Consider the following 19,491-nt stretch of genomic DNA (forward strand, 5'->3'; position numbering starts at 1 on the left):
AACTTGATGATTTCACAGCTACTTGTACTCAGTCATATTTCTAGAGAGGATTTAATCAATGAGGGGCATTGATTTTATATTTATAAACTGATAGCATATTCAGAACCTGTCCACTTCCTCAAGTGAGGAAGGGGGCTTAAACTAATGTAAATCATACAATACAGTGGTTTAACCAGCTCCATAGGATGTGTAATTGGAATTAGATCTGAGCAATTTGCGTCAGATGTCTAGAATAATCATCATTGGAACCCTACAGATGTTTCTCTGCCTCTTCTCTAGCCAGTAATGACCGAGTCATTTTAAAGAGTACCACTGGCTGGCATTCTGTAGTACAATAACAATGGAAAAATAAAGTTTTGCCCCTCTTACTGCCTTGATGTAGTCCTTAATATGGACTCTAATATGTGTTTATTCAGATTCATCTTCATTTTCAACCCTATTGTTTCATCTTGAGCTTTTCTAAAAACTACTGAATCCACTAAGATCCACACACAGAAAGAGGGTATATGGAGTCAATCCAGTCTAAAGTCATTGTCACCCTCTCATCCAAAGGTGTGAGTAGGGTTTCAGTCAAGCTTGAAGTAAAGCCTTGAGAAATTCTGCAAACTCCCTCTGAAAACCAGTTGGTGCTGGGGCAGTTCAGGCAAATAGGGCCTTCCAGTCAGTGTTGCGGGGAGAGAAGGTCTGGTGATAGGGACTGGGATACCCCAGAGCCTGACTCTTTCCCCACCTCTATTTAGCATTCTCTATGAAGCCGTTAGGTGAGATCATCCACGAGCACAGGGTTAAATACAATCAGTTTGCTCAGTGATTCCCAAATGGTATTGTCAAGGGTCTTTCCCATTCACGACTCAGTCCTATCGTCATGGGGGCGCCGCGGAATACCTGCGCCCGCTGGGTCCGGCGCTGATGCGCCATTTCTGGGGCGTCTGGTGCGCATGCGCAGTTGCAGGTCGGATTTCCGGGGGAGCCGCGGGCGCGTCTGGTGCGCATGCGCAGTTGCAGGTCGGATTTCCGGGGGAGCCGCGGGCGAAAAAGATTGGGAACCTCTGAGTTTGCTGATGATATAGCTGTGTCTTTCCCAAATGGTATTGTCAAGGGTCTTTCCCATTCACGACTCAGTCCTAGCAAGACAGAGAGACATTAGGTTATAGAACTTCTCACATCTTGAGAACTTCTCAAATCTAGAGAATTCTGAATCTGGATGGGGATGCAATTCTTCTGACAATTTAGGGATCTTTGTGGACTCACAGTTCCTGCTTAAGGAACAGGGGACAACTATAGTTAGTAGCCCTTTTATATAAATGCATCACGTACGCCAACTGCATCCATTCTTAGAATGCAAGGTTGCGCTCAGGGTCACTCACACCTTAGTCCCTTCCCAGTTGTTCTGGTGCAACACACACTGTTGTATGAGATTAGGGTTGTCCTGAGCAGTGTTCAGAATCTACTTCAGAATGCTGCGGTCCCAAATGTATTGGATCAGTTTCTGAATGCTGTAATACCTGCAATGTTGGGTGTACCTTTGAATGCTCCCATAACACTACTGCACTGGCTCCCAGTTGGGTTTTTGGGTGTAATTTAAGGTGCTGCTGGCTACCTATAACGCCCCACATGACGAGGTTATTTGAGATTGTCTGACCTCAGTTGTGTTGTGTCCACCTCATCTACCAGATCTGAAAGGATGGGATGCACCAAATCTCTTCGGTGAAACAATGCCATCTAGTGGGATTTAGATAGCATTATGTATTTTCATTCACAGTGCCTGCCCTATGGAACACGATCTCTCTCCACTGAGATCCAGATGGCCCTGAATGTGTACTGTAATCCTTCCAGAAAGCCTTGAAGATTTGCATTTTCTCCTGGCAATGGGGCCACACCAAAATGTATGGAATGTTGATTAAGAGATAGTTTTTATAGTCCTCATTTACATTGTAATGATTTCCTAAGTTTTTATGTATTTGCTAAATGCACAAGGTTCCGATAGGCAGCTGCCTAAACTATACAGAAAAGTAGACAGACAGACAGACACTAATATAGTCCCTGCCCATTTAAATTCCTTTACTGTGGTTTGCTGTGATTCTCTCTGTTCAGCTTTATTACGAAGATTTAATAAAATTCTCCTCTTAAAACATTTATGCCCCTGTTGTGATGAACTGGTAGAGACAACTGATAATGTCCTTTTGCACTGCCAATTTTATTGACATATCTTTTGTACGTATACACATGCCTTTGAGTCAGGGTTAACTCCTGGCAACTTTCCTGCCATTTCAGAAGTGGTTGCCATTACTTCCATCCTAGAGTTAACAGAAATCAGCTGGCCCAAAGTCATCCAGCTGGCTTTGTATGGTTGGAAGTAAAATCTGGTCAAGTTCGAAGCCAGGAGAAAGATGCTGGAAAAATGACTGGAAGCAGGCTGCAGGAAAGGAGATTTCCATTTATTAGGAATCAGACGCAAAGTGGCATAGCAATTGGTTATGGGATAGCTGTCAAAACAGTCTGGTGAGTGGATGGGTTTTTATATGATTTTAGGGCTTTGTGATTTAGATGCCCAGGTTCGTTATGAAATGTACTTCAATCTGTACTTGCGTGTGCCCTTTTAGTATTCTAATTATTGTTGCCTGACTTCTATTATGGCTGGGAGGTCGTGCCCTGTCCTTGGAGCTGGATGGGGAATGTAGATTTTAGGTGTCTTTTGTCTGTCTGCTTTTTAAATCTGATCAATTCCAGCCTTCTGTGGAGGCTGTAGCTGAAGGAGTTTCGTTTATGAATGGAATAGTTTGTGAAACTAAATATCCAATCACAGGGGTCAACTGCTTGAATGGTTTTACTTCAGGAAAGCCTTTTCTTTTCCATGGGTGGGAGCAGTGGTAGGTTTCAAATTTTTTTACTACTAACTCTGTGGGTGTGGCTTGGCATGGCATTGCTTGGTGGGTGTGGCAGGGGAAGGATACTGTAAAATCTCCATTCCCACCCCACTCCAGGGGAAGGTTACTGCAAAATCCCCATTCTTTCCGAACACCTGGGACTTGGGAGGCAGAGAATAGATGGGGGTGGGGCCAGTCAGAATTTTTACTACCTGTTCTCCAAACTACTCAAAATTTCCACTACCAGTTCTCGAGAACTGGTCAGAACCTGCTGAAACCCATCTTTGGGTGAGAGCATTTCTTTGCTAATATGGGGCTTTCTTATATTAAAAGGGGTGGGGGTGGGGGTGGGAGGGATTCTGCTTACAGTATCTGAAGTGAGGCTATAACTCTGGTTTCTAGCCTGGTATTTTAACTAACAAGGCTGGCTCTTTCAGTTATTCTTCTACTGTTTAGTAAATTGTAAGTTTTATGTGGCTTTTATTTTTTACTTTGATATTAATCCCTTTTCAACACAGAGTTGTGCAACAGCATCTAAGATCTGTAGGACAGTAATAAACGTTAGTTTCTCTGTCGTTCCTTGTTTTAAGGGGAGGTAATGAATTTAATCAGAGATGGGCAATGGAAGGTTCTTTAAAAGCCAAATGGTATTGCATTTAATTGCAGTTTCTGAGCTCAATGCTTAATTCAGGGACAGGACTTGTGTTCTTTATATCCCACCAAACATAGAGACAGAGGATCTGAGACGACACAGATTAATCACCATTACTTTTGTATAATAACCAGACAAGCGTGTTTCATTCGGATCCCATCTAAAAATCCTATGAAATCCAGAAAATCCATGAGTTCAAGCACCCGGTTTTATTTTTACCCAGATCCCTTCCTAAATACTGCACTTAGGAAACACAAGTGAGAGAGACTTGCATTTTCTTTAGCGCAACCCAGAGCGCTTTTGCTGTATCAGCTGTCGTGTAGCCGCATCTTCAGTCTCGCAGGCAATCCCCACGTGCAACCGCATCCCCTTCCAAGGCAAACCCTCAGCCCCCCCCCTTCCTTCCGTCTGACGCGTTACTGCAGTGGGAAAGAGCCGGGTGGGGACCACCCGATAAGCCGACTCGGGTTATGCTGAGGAGCTGGTGATTCAGTCCCCGCCTCCAGCTCCTCCTCTTGGATCCGCCCTCCTCGTCTAAGCTACGCGTCCGGGCCGTTCGCAACACGCGATCCTAGCCCAAACACCGCAGGCAGGAGACGGGTCGTGTGGCCGCAGCGCTTCGTTTGGCGGCCGGCTGTGATGTCGGCGCTGGAGTGGTTCGCGCATAAGTCTCTGGGCGGAGGTATCTACTGGATCCAAGAACGCTTCTACGAGTCGGGCAACCGGGCCAATATCTGGCTGGTGCGCGGCTCCCAGCGGGACGTGGTGATCGACACAGGGCTGGGGCTGCGCAGCCTCCCCGACTACCTTCACTTGGCTGGGCTTTTGGATCCCGACCCGGCCCAGGGCGACCAGGAGGGAGCCGGTCTCGGCGAAGCAGAGAAGGAACCCGCAAGCAGTGGGCGGCGGCAGCGGCCGTTGCTAGCCATCGCCACCCATGTGCACTTCGACCACTCGGGCGGACTGCACCAGTTCGAGGAGGTGGCCGTGCACAGCGCCGAGGCCGGAGCCCTGCGCCGCGGCGATAACTACGAGACCGTCACTTGGCTCTCGGACAGCGAGGTGGTGAGGCAGCCCAGCCCCGGCTGGAGGGCCAGGCAGTTTCGAGTGCGACCCGTCCAGCCGACGCATGTCTTGCAGGAGGGTAAGAGCGGGGAGAGGGTAGTGGGCTGGCAAGGGAGACCCGCATGCAGGCGCCTTTCTGGAGCAGGGCAAGCAGCTCCCACACCCCAGCTGAACCGAGCTGTTGGAACCAGGTGTACAGCCTTGAATTGATGAGCTGCTTTCTCATCCAAGTCATGAAAGGACGCCAATGTAGTGATTTCAGAGATTAATTATTTCTTTAAACACTACGCTGAGTGATTTTTTGCATGCAATATAATACTTTTGGAAGGTGTTTTTATCATTTTCTTTCCCCCTTTTTAATTACTTCAAAAAACATCCTGTGAGAAAGAGTCTCTGGCCACCTGCAGCATTTGGCTTTCTTTAGTATCTGATATGTCATAATAAATTGGAGGGCTTACACAAGGCAGGGTTGAGTATCATCAGCATTATTTCTGTATTGCACATGCCTACTGGGTTCCTACTGGAAGTGGATTATTTGTACGGAAAGGAGGGTCTGTTCGAATCCAGAAACTTTTCTATTACTGAAAATAAATAGTGGGTATTATCATTTGCCTACCAAAAAATCAAGAGTATTGTCTGGAGCCATGTGAGAGGGTGACGTGAAAACGGAAAGTTCTGGTTTTTTGTGTGCAGTGCATGTAGTGAAGGTTCAATGATGGAGGCAGATGGATTTTGAACCCTAATGTTCTTTGGTCTAGAGTACAGAATTAATAAGGCATGAGAGAGGTGTATTTCAGTAGCAAAGTGTAAAAGGAAGGCATTTTTTGGTGATACAGGGAAATAATAACATTAATAGTCTGTGTTTATAGCTTCAGTTCATTGGGTATGGCAAAGGATGTAAGAATTCTCCCAAGATGTGAAATCACTACGAAATAGATATGTAAGGAAAAGAGAAGGAAAGCATGGGGAGTGGAAGTGGAATGGGAATGAAAAACACAGCATTATGTGATCCCTGTACTTTTATAAAATGTTTTAAAAGGAGATTATAGAAGGGACCATAGAAACAGAGCAGTGTTATTTTTTTCTTAAAGAAAAAAAATGTGTGAGCTAAATGCATCTTTCATCCATGATGTTGAAATTATCTTTCCGGTGTTAAAAATGTATCTCTGAAAAGACAGGTGGAGAGCATCTTTGTAAAATAGATGTACAGGCCATGGAAATTGGGTGTCTGCCTCTTAAAGGTCATACAAACATGAATATGCACTGTCAGAATCTGAAAGAAAGGATAGGGTGGGGACATCTTGAGCATCTGCTGAAGAATGAGTGATATACAAAGTACATGGTAGAACATTTCACCAAGACTTTTAATACTCTGTGCTTCTCTAGGGTATCCCTGTTGTGGGGTGAAAAAAGAATAAGCATATCAGCCAGAGAAAAATGTCCAGGAATACAATTTTGCCAAATAGTAATGTTGCTATGAACAATGAGTTTTGAACATTTATCCATCAAATATTTGTGCTGTACACTAAGTGTGTATGTGTGTGTAATATTTTGTGAGATGTTTTTTCAGCATCTTTTTCAGTCTCTGTCTACTCTGCAATTCTATCAACATTTTGGACTAGCTGGTTATATTTAAGAAAATGAAACCAAAATCCTTTAATATTATCCACAGATTATAACCTAGGAATAACATTTTATGCATGTTTCCTCCAATTAAGTATTTCACATATTACAATCCAAAACACTTCATTAACAGTTTAATCTACATGTTTAATATCTAATTTATAAAATAGGCATGAAAAACCTAGAGACATAATCCAAATTAGATTGATCATCTGATTCTTTGCACTTGCCTCATTACACCTATTATTTTAGATTTCACTTTTAATATGCCCCTAGCGACATTTCTATTTATCTGTGGCCAAGTTAACTTTTCAGGGATTATAAAAAGTGCTGGAATTTGGGAGCAAAAATTTTATGGCTTTTTGATGATATTTTCTTATTTGTAACCCACCTCAATTATATTTAATGTAAAATTGCAGAAAACTGCATTATACTTTTGATCCACCTTTCTCATTTTTATCTTAACACTAATAGTTGTTCCAAAAGGTTTCCATGTCAAATCTTTCCCAGGACTACTAGGAGATGTGGCTTGTGGCTTGAATATGCATATCTTTGTTTGAGCACAAGTGCTCTGCCATGAACCTGAAACCATTTGCTTGTAATTGACTTAGAAACATTTTTATTTTGCCTAAATCACTGCTACCAAAGCTTTTGTAATCACAGGCATCTGTTTTTAATTATGATGATGCCAAAATTATGAATGTATGTTATAACATGACATCAACCCTCTCCCTTTATATATTTGTATCACAAGGTCACATCCAAATAGAAATAGTCCTCGACTTAACAACCACAATTGAGCCCAAAATTTCTGTTATTAAGTGAATTTTGCCCCATTTTATGATCTTTCTTGCCTCAGTTGTTAAGTGAATCACTGCAGTTGATAAGTTAGCAACCCGGTTTTTAAGTGAATCTGGCTTCCCAATTGACTTTGCTTATCAGAAGGTCATAAAATGTTGACATGATCTTGGGATACAGCGAAGTCAAATATGAACCAGTTGCCAAGCATCTGAATTTTGAACACATGATTGTGGGGGATGCTGGAAAGGTTGTAAGTGTGAAAAATTGGTCACAGGTCGCTTTTTTCAGTGCCCTTGTAACTTTGAATGGTCACTAAACGAACTGTTGTAAACCGAGGACTATCTATTTATTTATTTATTTTATTTATTGTTTAAATTTATATACCGCCCTATCTCCCAAAGGACTCAGGGCGGTTTACAGGCATTTAAAAAACAGGTAAATACAATCTAAAAACAGTTAAAAAACTTATTCTAAAAGCCTAAATTAAAAATATGAAAATAAAACCCAATTTAAAACCATAAATTAAAATCTAGCTCAGTCCTGCAATTAAATAAGTATGTTTTAAGCTCATGGCGGAAGGTCGAAGGTCCGGAAGCTGGCGAAGTCCTGGGGTAGTTCGTTCCAGAGGGTGGGAGCCCCACAGAAGGCCCTTCCTGGGCGCCGCCAGACAACATTGCCTCGCTGGCGGCACCCTGAGGAGTCCCTCTCATGAGAGCGCACGGGTCGGTGAGAGGTATTCGGTAGCAGTAGGCGGTCCCAGATAACCCGGCCCTATGCCATAGAAACAGAGCAGTGTTATTTTTTTCTTAAAGAAAAAAAATGTGTGAGCTAAATGCATCTTTCATCCATGATGTTGAAATTATCTTTCCGGTGTTAAAAATGTATCTCTGAAAAGACAGGTGGAGAGCATCTTTGTAAAATAGATGTACAGGCCATGGAAATTGGGTGTCTGCCTCTTAAAGGTCATACAAACATGAATATGCACTGTCAGAATCTGAAAGAAAGGATAGGGTGGGGACATCTTGAGCATCTGCTGAAGAATGAGTGATATACAAAGTACATGGTAGAACATTTCACCAAGACTTTTAATACTCTGTGCTTCTCTAGGGTATCCCTGTTGTGGGGTGAAAAAAGAATAAGCATATCAGCCAGAGAAAAATGTCCAGGAATACAATTTTGCCAAATAGTAATGTTGCTATGAACAATGAGTTTTGAACATTTATCCATCAAATATTTGTGCTGTACACTAAGTGTGTATGTGTGTGTAATATTTTGTGAGATGTTTTTTCAGCATCTTTTTCAGTCTCTGTCTACTCTGCAATTCTATCAACATTTTGGACTAGCTGGTTATATTTAAGAAAATGAAACCAAAATCCTTTAATATTATCCACAGATTATAACCTAGGAATAACATTTTATGCATGTTTCCTCCAATTAAGTATTTCACATATTACAATCCAAAACACTTCATTAACAGTTTAATCCACATGTTTAATATCTAATTTATAAAATAGGCATGAAAAACCTAGAGAGACATAATCCAAATTAGATTGATCATCTGATTCTTTGCACTTGCCTCATTACACCTATTATTTTAGATTTCACTTTTAATATGCCCCTAGCGACATTTCTATTTATCTGTGGCCAAGTTAACTTTTCAGGGATTATAAAAAGTGCTGGAATTTGGGAGCAAAAATTTTATGGCTTTTTGATGATATTTTCTTATTTGTAACCCACCTCAATTATATTTAATGTAAAATTGCAGAAAACTGCATTATACTTTTGGTCCACCTTTCTCATTTTTATCTTAACACTAATAGTTGTTCCAAAAGGTTTCCATGTCAAATCTTTCCCAGGACTACTAGGAGATGTGGCTTGTGGCTTGAATATGCATATCTTTGTTTGAGCACAAGTGCTCTGCCATGAACCTGAAACCATTTGCTTGCAATTGACTTAGAAACATTTTTATTTTGCCTAAATTACTGCTACCAAAGCTTTTGTAATCAGAGGCATCTGTTTTTAATTATGATGATGCCAAAATTATGAATGTATGTTATAACATGACATCAACCCTCTCCCTTTATATATTTGTATCACAAGGTCACATCCAAATAGAAATAGTCCTCGACTTAACAACCACAATTGAGCCCAAAATTTCTGTTATTAAGTGAATTTTGCCCCATTTTATGATCTTTCTTGCCTCAGTTGTTAAGTGAATCACTGCAGTTGATAAGTTAGCAACCCGGTTTTTAAGTGAATCTGGCTTCCCAATTGACTTTGCTTATCAGAAGGTCATAAAATGTTGACATGATCTTGGGATACAGCGAAGTCAAATATGAACCAGTTGCCAAGCATCTGAATTTTGAACACATGATTGTGGGGGATGCTGGAAAGGTTGTAAGTGTGAAAAATTGGTCACAGGTCGCTTTTTTCAGTGCCCTTGTAACTTTGAATGGTCACTAAACGAACTGTTGTAAACCGAGGACTATCTATTTATTTATTTATTTTATTTATTGTTTAAATTTATATACCGCCCTATCTCCCAAAGGACTCAGGGCGGTTTACAGGCATTTAAAAAACAGGTAAATACAATCTAAAAACAGTTAAAAAACTTATTCTAAAAGCCTAAATTAAAAATATGAAAATAAAACCCAATTTAAAAAACCATAAATTAAAATCTAGCTCAGTCCTGCGCAATTAAATAAGTATGTTTTAAGCTCGCGGCGGAAGGTCCGAAGGTCCGGAAGCTGACGAAGTCCTGGGGGTAGTTCGTTCCAGAGGGTGGGAGCCCCCACAGAGAAGGCCCTTCCCCTGGGCGCCGCCAGACAACATTGCCTCGCTGACGGCACCCTGAGGAGTCCCTCTCTATGAGAGCGCACGGGTCGGTGAGAGGTATTCGGTAGCAGTAGGCGGTCCCATAGATAACCCGGCCCTATGCCATGGAGCGCTTTAAAGGTGGTCACCAAAACCTTGAAGCGCACCCGGAAGGCCACAGGTAGCCAGTGCAGTCTGCGCAGGATGGGTGTTATGCGGGAGCCACGAGGGGCTCCCTCTATCACCCGCGCAGCCGCATTCTGGACTAACTGTAGCCTCCGGATGCCCTTCAAGGGGAGCCCCATGTAGAGAGCATTGCAGTAATCCAGGCGAGACGTCACGAGTGCGTGAGTGACCGTGCATAGGGCATCCCGGTCCAGAAAGGGGCGCAACTGGCGCACCAGGCAAACCTGGTAGAACGCTCTCCTGGAGACGGCCGTCAAATGATCTTCTAGAGACAGCCGTTCATCCAGGAGGACGCTAAGTTGCGCACCCTCTCCATCGGGGCCAATGACTCGCCACCGATGGTCAGCCGGATTTAGCTGACTGTACCGGGATGCCGCATCCACAGCCACTCTGTCTTGGAGGGATTGAGCTTGAGCCTGTTTCTCCCCATCCAGACCCGTCGGCCTCCAGACACCGGGACAGCACTTGATGGCTTCGTTGGGGTGGTCCGCGTGAAAAGTACAGCTGGGTGTCATCCGCATACAGCTGGTACCTCACGCCGAAACCACTGATGATCTCACCCAGCGGCTTCATATAGATGTTGAACAGAAGGCGAGAGGATCGACCCCGCGGCACCCCACAAGTGAGGCGCCCGGGCCGACCTCTGCCCCTGTCAACACCGACTGCGACCGGTCGGAGAGATAGGAGGAGAACCACCGATAGACGGTGCCTCCCACTCCCAATCCTCCAACCGCGCAGCAGGATACCATGGTCGATGGTATCGAAAGCCGCTGAGAGGTCTAATAGGACCAGGGCAGAGGAACAACCCCTATCCCTGGCCCTCCAGAGATCATCCACCAACGCGACCAAAGCCGTCTCCGTGCTGTAACCGGGCCGAAAACCGGACTGGAACGGGTCTAGATAGACGGTTTCATCCAGGTGTAAGGGAAACTGATATGCCACCATACTCTCTACAACCTTCGCCGCGAAGCGAAGGTTGGAGACCGGACGGTAATTACCTAAAACAGCCGGGTCCAGGGAAGGCTTCTTAAGGAGGGGCCTCACCACCGCCTCTTTCAAGGCGGCCGGAAAGACACCCTCCACCAAAGAAGCGGTCGTAATCGCCTGGAGCCAGCCTCGTGTCACCTCCTGGGTGGCCAGCACCAGCCAGGAGGGGCACGGGTCCAGTAAACACGTGGTGGCATTCAACCTACCCAACAACCTGTCCATGTCCTCGGGAGCCACAGGGTCAAACTCATCCCAGACAATGTCACCAAGACCACCCTCGGGCGCCTCACCTGAGTCACCGCAATTTTGGTCCAACCCATCCCGAAGCTGAACGATTTTATCGTATAGATAACCGTTAAACTCCTCAGCACGTCCCTGCAGCGGGTCATCTCGCTCCCCCTGGTGAAGGAGGGAACGAGTCACCCGAAACAGGGCGGCTGGTAGAGCTATATTTACATGGTGGAGTTTGAGTCAAGTCATCATAGGGTACATTCATTTATTCCCTCCCCTGTCCCCGTTTCTTTTTGTCCTACAAATTTCCATGCTTTTAGTGTTTGAGTTATGTTAATATATCCATGATTGCTATTTTAACAAGTGCAGGTAATCTAATACAGATGTGATTGTTCAAAAATATAAGTAAATGCAAATGCAACCTTCACTGTCTCTAGAAGTGTGAGCTATTCTAAAAAAAACTATTGCATCTTCATTTTTACTTAGAATTTCTTTTCAGATATAATCATTGAATGTTTGAGGGCCATTAGAGAATCCTAGAGATAGTGGAGGTAAGCTCATGGACATCTTAGACCTTATTACTGTTTTAGTGTTTTCATGTATAAATAAACATCTGCATAGAGCATCAGTACAATAAGTATGAACAGATTCATGCATCTGAATACTACAGTACTTTATTAAAACTGTCTCAGGGCACACACTAATTTTAAACCATTTTGTACCATATTTGAGGAAAGAGCAGTATTTCAATGGTGGGGTACATACTTTGTTTCCACTTTGTATACACTTTAGCTTTTACATATATAAGCAAATATCTTGGGAAGACTTGAATCATAATATCTGTGAAATGTAAGTACATCCAAAGTAATATTAATGGATCTGTTGACCATTCTTGTTAATTGAACATTAAAATGCATAATAGACTATGGTCAGGGTTATAATACAGCAAGCTGCTGGTTACCACTATATATAATGAAGTAATTTTTCCATCTTGATTTTTTATGGGGATCCATTAAAATTGAAACTAGACAAAATATCTGTTATGCTTTAACTAGTTGAAATTATATCTTTTCTGGGAAGATGACATTCTCAAAGATGGTCAGTCAGCCAATAAAAGCATTGCAAGAAAAGCTCAGATAGAAAGTAATTTCATTAAGATTAGAGGGACATATGCATTCACAATCTGTCTGCTTACATTTCCAGGTGATACACACTTATTTATTCATATATTTGTTTATAACATTTATATACTGTAGCTGCTCATTTTATATTGAATCTCGGGTGGTTCCTCTGAAGCACCCTGAAGCTTACACAAGAAGAAATGCATAGTAATCTGTTTTGGATGTAAATTTCCAAATTTCTAATTATGGCATATGAACTTGATAAAATACTGTAGATTGTGACTTAATATCTCAGTCAGTAAGCTGACTGATTCAATATGGTAATGTATTTTGGATACAATGAAGATCTCTGGTTTAAGGCAGGGTAATAGAACTAAAGCAGGTATTAAGGGGAAGAGGAAAGAGACAAAGCTTCCAACTCAGAATTTAATTTCCACCTACATAATCCATGTTTTATGAAGAATTGGAACATTAGATTCTGAGTCTAATTGCAAATGCTATTAGTTTTCAATGCTTGTACTAAAAACTGCAATATATCTAAAAATGGCCAGAAAGAAATTTGAATTTAATTTGAAATTTTCTTTTCTTTTGAGAAAGAGGCATGATAAATTACTTACCTTTAATAATAAATTTCTGTTTGTATATTATTACATTGTAATACCAAATAATTTAAATATATGGTTTTATCAGAGAGAAAGGATAGAATAGCTAAGATAAAATATAAATAATCCATAAACTAAATAAAAATAATCAGACTAAATACTTGTATACCTATGTATACACATCCCTTTGTACTAGCCACAATAAAGCCTTGAGATTGTAACTTCCACTTTGAGGAAAAATGTTTTCTGAGATTAAGAATAAATGACTAAGAAATCTTGTGAAATTAGTTCAAGCAGCCAGTTTTAACTCATTGAATGTCAAAATGATTACTTAGTAATTTTCTCAGTTGCTAAAATATACACAATTAAGTGAATATGAAATCTAACTGATGAGGCTTCATTGCCCTCTTTTGTGTTTTTCATTCTTTATCAGACCCCTACCTTAGTCAATATCCACTATTGCTAATGACAGATGTGAATAATGAAAGATATGCTATATTGTGTAGTATATTTGTATACTACATAGTTTTAGTTCTTTATTATACATAAATTCATATGCTATTCCATTTCCAGAGATACCAAGTTGCTTGCAAGATTTTTGCAAGATTTTAAAAAATCACTTAATAAAACCATAAATAGTCTACTGGATGCATCACCATTTGGGAATAGCAAGATCTTACTTGGATTTAAATGTTTTTCTGATGTGATTTGGATATTGCAAAGGAAGGAGAATATCACTTGGTCTAGGTTCTGTAAAGAGGGCATTCCCTTGGTGGCAGGACCCTTAGTAATTCCCAGATTTTATAGGCTGGATGGATTCAGCTCAGAGGTTGTAGTAACAGTATTCATTCCCTGAGCCATTTAGGGCTTTAAGGATGACAATCAGCATATTGCATTGCATTTTGAAACTCATTGACAGCCAGTGCAGTCTGTAGTAGTAATAATACATGAGTGAACCTGAATCCAGCTAACTAGTCGGTTGTTGCATATTGTACCATGTAACCACTTCAAAGTTATCTACAAGGGCAATTCCATGTATTTTACATAACAAAAATCCAGCTTCAAGGTTCATAAATAATTGTGAATAAAGCTGCCTGATTTAAATAAGGCTACACCTAGCCACTATAACTGATTATCTTGCTGTATCTCCATTCACTGTTCAAGTAGGAGTGTTATTCCATGTTGAACCACAAATTATAGGTCAACTCCATATGGGAAAACATTTATCATATCCAGGAACAAAGTTGAACAAAATAAAATAGACAAAGTCATCTTCTAAGTCCACAGTGTCTTGATGGAATTCAGTTCAAATTATTTCTTATATCCATATCAGTGGTGGGTTTCAGTATCATATCAATAGCGGTAGCGGCGGGAGGCTCTGCCCACCTGCCCAGACGTCATCACGGACACTCTGCGCATGCGCAGAATTGCCACGAGCAAAGCACGTGCGCACACTCACAGTTCCGAACTGGTAGTGAAGGTAAGTGGAACCCACTAATGATCCATATCCTAACAACCTTCAATCACTGAATTAGGACCTTCACCACATATGTTGCCCAGATTCAGATGGAATATATGTAATTGAACATCATCAGCCTATTTGATGATATCTCACTTCATTCTGGAGATGATCTCTCCCAAGGGCTTCAGGTAGATGTTAAATTATAGATGAAAGACAGCTTAACTATGCAGCAGTCCAGAAGCCAAGGTCCTGACTTATGCCACTACCACCGTGGGAACAGACCAGTCAAGAAAACAGTACATCCAATAATTCTCACAGCAAAATGTCTAAACGCTTACAATAATTGCAGAGAGATATCATGATATATGGTATTAAAGGCCACTCACAAATCCAGCAGGACTAGTATAATTATACCCTTTCCATCCCAGCCTTCTCAGGGGTCATCAAGTTTTAATTCCATACCCAGGCCTATATCTTAATTGAAAGGAGTCAAGATAATCTGCTTTTTATGTTCAATAAACTTTGTGTTTTGTGAGTAATACTGAGTGAACTGATGCAACTAAATATTGTAGACCACAAGCCAGATGTTACTATTGTGATTTGAGCTTCAGTCAATTGTAGCTTCCTTATTTATGACTTCTGGGAGAAATAGGCTTCAAGTTGACAGTTGTTTTCTTCTTTTCTTTTCTTTTGAATAAGGAGAGTGCAGCTAGAGGCAATTGGCTGTCAGTTGGAGGTAATGGAAAAGCAGAGCTAGGAAAAGTACAAGCTGTCCAGTCTAATAGAACTCATAGAAACCATTATGAGAAATAAGGATGGAATTAAATATGCATGATATGATGGATTTTTTTAGGAGACCAGTATTTCTCAATCTTGGCAGCTTTAAGTTTGGGGAAGTCAGTGTGTCTTAAAATTGTGAAACACTGAAATAGACTATAGCTTGGCCATGTTAGTGCTCATCTGCAAATGTGACTGGAAAATACCTTTAAAAATCAGGTTTTTTCTTCATCCCCCTTCCACTGAACCCTAAACTAAGGTAAGTATTCATGCTCACAGAATCCTTCCTACCGTGTGTGGGCTTTCATCTTTGTCAAGGGAGGGGGAGAGTAATGTTTTCCTGCATTGTTTGGCTACAGTTACAGTTTTAATGCATGAGTTTGTAACAGAGACAAATGTAAGGTTGCATTTTTTGAAAATTGTTTTGTCCATAAAATTTTGTTTCTTGTTGTAGGGGATGTGATCAGCCTTGGTGATAGACAGCTCACTGTCATGCACATGCCTGGCCATTCGAGAGGAAGCATTTGTTTGCATGACAGAGAACGGAAGATTCTGTTCAGTGGGGATGTTGTGTATGATGGCTCAATGATTGACTGGCTTCCCTACAGCCGGATAAATGACTACGTTACAACTTGCCAGCGTTTAATAGACTTAGTCAATAGGGGCCTTGTGGAGAAAGTCCTTCCAGGGCATTTTAACACATTTGGATCTGAACGACTGTATCGTTTAGCTTCCAACTATATTTCAAATGCTGGGGTTTGTCACAAGATTTCTATGTGTGCGATGAGATCGGTTGCAAGCCTAGCACTTCGGGCAACAAATTCTAGAACAACTTCATAGTCTTAACTTCATAGCCATGAAGATGCTTATTTTTATCTAATTAATTTATATTTTAAAAATGCCAATATACATACCAGTAGCACAAAAAAAAGCTACTCATCTTTTTTTTGGGTGTCTTTTCAAAGGCAAGTTTGCACATATGTTGAATGCTATTTGACAGATGTTCTAAATAAGTTATTTTGTATTTTGAACCATTTTGAACCGTATCGCTAAAATAAAAGTTTTGCCCTTTTGTCAAACTTTCTAATGCAGCCTTCAGTTAGGAGTTATATTGAAACCATATTTTAAATGGCTGAAATACAGAAGCAAGGGTTGTGAAAAGAAGGGGCTATTAGAACATTCCACTGTCATGTTGAATGCACTAAGTACCTAAGTAATTTTTATTGTATGGGATGAATGTAAACTGAAGTTAATACCAAATGTTCATATCAAATATTGTTCTATGTTATTGTTGTTCTTGAATTGTGTTGCATTTAGGTATTGGTTTTAAAACAAATGAAATGTCATTTAATATTTTAAGTATATTGCTTGCTTTTCAAATATAACTAATGCTGTGTGACTGTATAATCATTTTTAAGTAAAACATGCACCTATAATCCAAGATTCCTAATTCCTGTAATCCCACAGTTGCAGAAACACTTCAGTAAGTGTGAGCTGCTGATTAAACAACAGTTGTAAACAAAATGGCATCTAAAACTAGCAAATTCATATTGGGTGGTAGTTTGTATCAGGTGCACATTACATGTGGGTCAGACTAAGTTTTCACACTTCAGTTATTATTTTTCATTTTTTTCATTTCACTTTTTTTCTTTCTTTCCACAATTTGCATTGTGCTTTTTTTCAACCAGCCTAATAAACATTTCTGCCAGTTAGTATTTTCTAAGATATTACTAGTCTCTTGTTTGGATGCAGAACTTGTATTTTGCATCAGAATTTGATTTATTGGAATCCAGTAAGAATTACATTAAAAATGACTTTCTCTTGCAAGAACAGCAATTTACTGGAATATTATGGCCATTACACTTTTTTTTTTGAATTCTATTGCACAATATTTCCCCAAGATCAAAGCAGCACTTTGATTCTTAATACCAGAGTGTTCGGCACTTGGTATCCTATGAAAGTACAATTAGTTCTTAAAAAGTTAATAGTGCCTATTTCCTGTTCTAAAATACTGCATCATTTTGTCAATTAACACTGGAATTGCTGCCTATACTAAGAAAAATTATTAATTCAATACATTTGAAAAATAGGGGAAAGGTATCTAGCAGTATAATCGCAAATTATCAAATGCTGCTTGTATGCTATTGAAACTGGATAATTTTCACCGAGGAGCCACACAATTGTGGTCCAAAGTTTAGGAGCATGTTGCCAGATTATGTATTCATAGTCATTTCCTTTTTGACCAGATTTCTTCTTCAAATTGAATACAATTAAGCACAGTATCAGCTGCAGTATTAAGCACAATCAAAATTAATCTGATTCCTGCTTAATCAAGATTTTCAACCATCTTGGAATCCATGTGAGTTTATAGTGCCTTGTTTATTTCTGCTACAGAATGGTTGACTTTTTGGCTTGGACCATTACAAATGGATTTTGTTAGGAAATACTGCTGAGGCGTTAACAGTTTTATCCATAGATAAAAGAATCCTCCTCTTTTGACTTTCTGTCCTTTCCTCTTTCTTTGCCCATTGACAGTGTCTTGAAAGTTATTTTACCAAAGTGTTGATTTCTCACTATGAGAGTACTTCAGTGTAAGGAATCCTTCAATTGTCAGACTTGTAGCAAAGGACTGATCTGAAAGTTTTCTATTAGTTTAGTAAGTTAGCAAGCAAACAATTAGTTATAAAATTGGCTGATTTTAAAGAAAATCTCTGTATTTTTTCAATCTGATTAGCTATCACAGAGTAAACTTATCTACTGAAGCTAATAATTACATTTACTGAGAGAAATATTCAGATTCGAAGTACCTTCCTTACTGTAATATAAATACTACTCAATTCAGTGAGAGTTTATTCCTAGTGAGCATTGAATTGTAGCTTTATTCAAGTTTCAACCTAGGACTGGATCACAGTTCAACTTGTGATTATTATTGGTTAGTAAAATACTATCCCTGAGAGAGAATGCTATAGAATCTGATTTGTTGTTTTAAATATTTTTATATTATAAAGTTTAATTCTGAAAGAAAGCATTTTTAAAAATGATACTGAGCATATCTTTACTATTATTTGTAAAAAAAAAGTTTGAAACCACTAATGGATTCTGTATTTATGTGTTTTTCACAGTTTAAAAACTCAAGTTGAAATAGTTATTTGAAGTTCAGCCATGTTGATATGATATCACTTCGAGAGATATTATTTAACTGGGTCATGAATATTGCTGTAATGTATGGTTTAAAACAATTTTTAAAACTGTAATGCACCATACTAATAAAAATTTACTAATGGTACTGGTTTCATGAAAACAGTTATATTGTTTATCATTGATATTGATAATAAAATAATGACACAAAATACTTCTTCAATAAGATTTCATTTTTTTTCTTTTTGATTTATTCCTTTCCTTTTGAATGAGAGGAAAATGTTTATTTCCCTTAGGAGAGGTAAGCGGAACAATAGGTATATAAACAATCAATGTTTTTGAGGTGGATGATAGATGTTACATTCAAGATGATAGCTTGAGCATACCAATTACCATCTCCAAAATTGCTTTGTGCATTTTTTCAAATGGAAATAAATGGCAGAAACCCCAGGGACACACTGTTAGCCTGCAAAATCAAGAGAGGATGAAGCAATTGGTAAATATTTCCATAATGTGGCCACCCCCCCATCCCCCACCCCCACAAAACTTGTCCATATAGTAACTATGGACTCTTTGGATTCTTCAAAATTCTGCTATTCCTTATAGTGATATTGGTATCATTTTCAGGATGATCTTGTTTCTGTAAGACTTTCATATCTTGCTGTTGTATTAGACACGGCCTTTTTACATTTATTATAACTGTACTAACTATAGTAACTACCCATTAATCAATCTTGATTTTCTTTTTTTTTCTTTTTTATTCAAAACGTTTTACCAAAAAAAATTTTTTTTCCCCTTTCCCCCCCAACCCCCCTCCTTTCACTAATCCCTCCCCCCTCCCCCCTGACTTCCCAGATGAAGCACAAGGTATAGATAAAAATAAAACAAACATATGCTAAGAAGATTTTACCCCAAAACTATTATACCAATTTTCCCTCTCTAGCTCTGACTTCCTCCTAACATAACCAAAATCCTTCAAGAAAAAAAAAATTAACAATTAAGAATAACAAAATATGTAAATCAATAAAACAAATTAATCCTAAAGTATTTAAAACCAACTAAAACATAAAAATCCAATCCAATTCAAAGAATATCTCCCTTATAACTTCTATAACCATATAATTTTTCCCCCAGGTCTTTCTTACATAGACTCTTTCAAAAATAT

General features: G+C 39.7%; 1 protein-coding gene across 1 annotated transcript; it reads left to right on the top strand.

Annotated features, from left to right (window-relative positions):
• Positions 1 to 4,054: 4,054 nt before the first annotated feature.
• MBLAC2 (metallo-beta-lactamase domain containing 2) lies at positions 4,055 to 18,591 on the top strand. The gene is made up of 2 exons (XM_058169996.1): positions 4,055 to 4,663; positions 15,643 to 18,591. The coding sequence occupies exons 1-2, from the start codon at positions 4,159 to 4,161 to the stop codon at positions 16,026 to 16,028; spliced, it is 891 nt and encodes a 296-aa protein (XP_058025979.1). The 5' UTR covers positions 4,055 to 4,158; the 3' UTR covers positions 16,029 to 18,591.
• The last annotated feature ends 900 nt before the right edge of the window (positions 18,592 to 19,491 follow it).

Source organism: Ahaetulla prasina, chromosome 2 (genome assembly GCF_028640845.1).
Source record: "Ahaetulla prasina isolate Xishuangbanna chromosome 2, ASM2864084v1, whole genome shotgun sequence".
NCBI classification, from domain to species: Eukaryota; Metazoa; Chordata; class Lepidosauria; order Squamata; family Colubridae; genus Ahaetulla; species Ahaetulla prasina.

Bases quoted from the DNA above. Each gene is read 5' to 3' on its own strand.
- MBLAC2 (XM_058169996.1), top strand. From the start codon at position 4,159: ATGTCGGCGCTGGAGTGGTTCGCGCATAAGTCTCTGGGCGGAGGTATC. The intron at 4,664-15,642 runs GTAAGAGCGGGG...TTCTTGTTGTAG, and splicing joins GACGCATGTCTTGCAGGAGG to GGGATGTGATCAGCCTTGGT.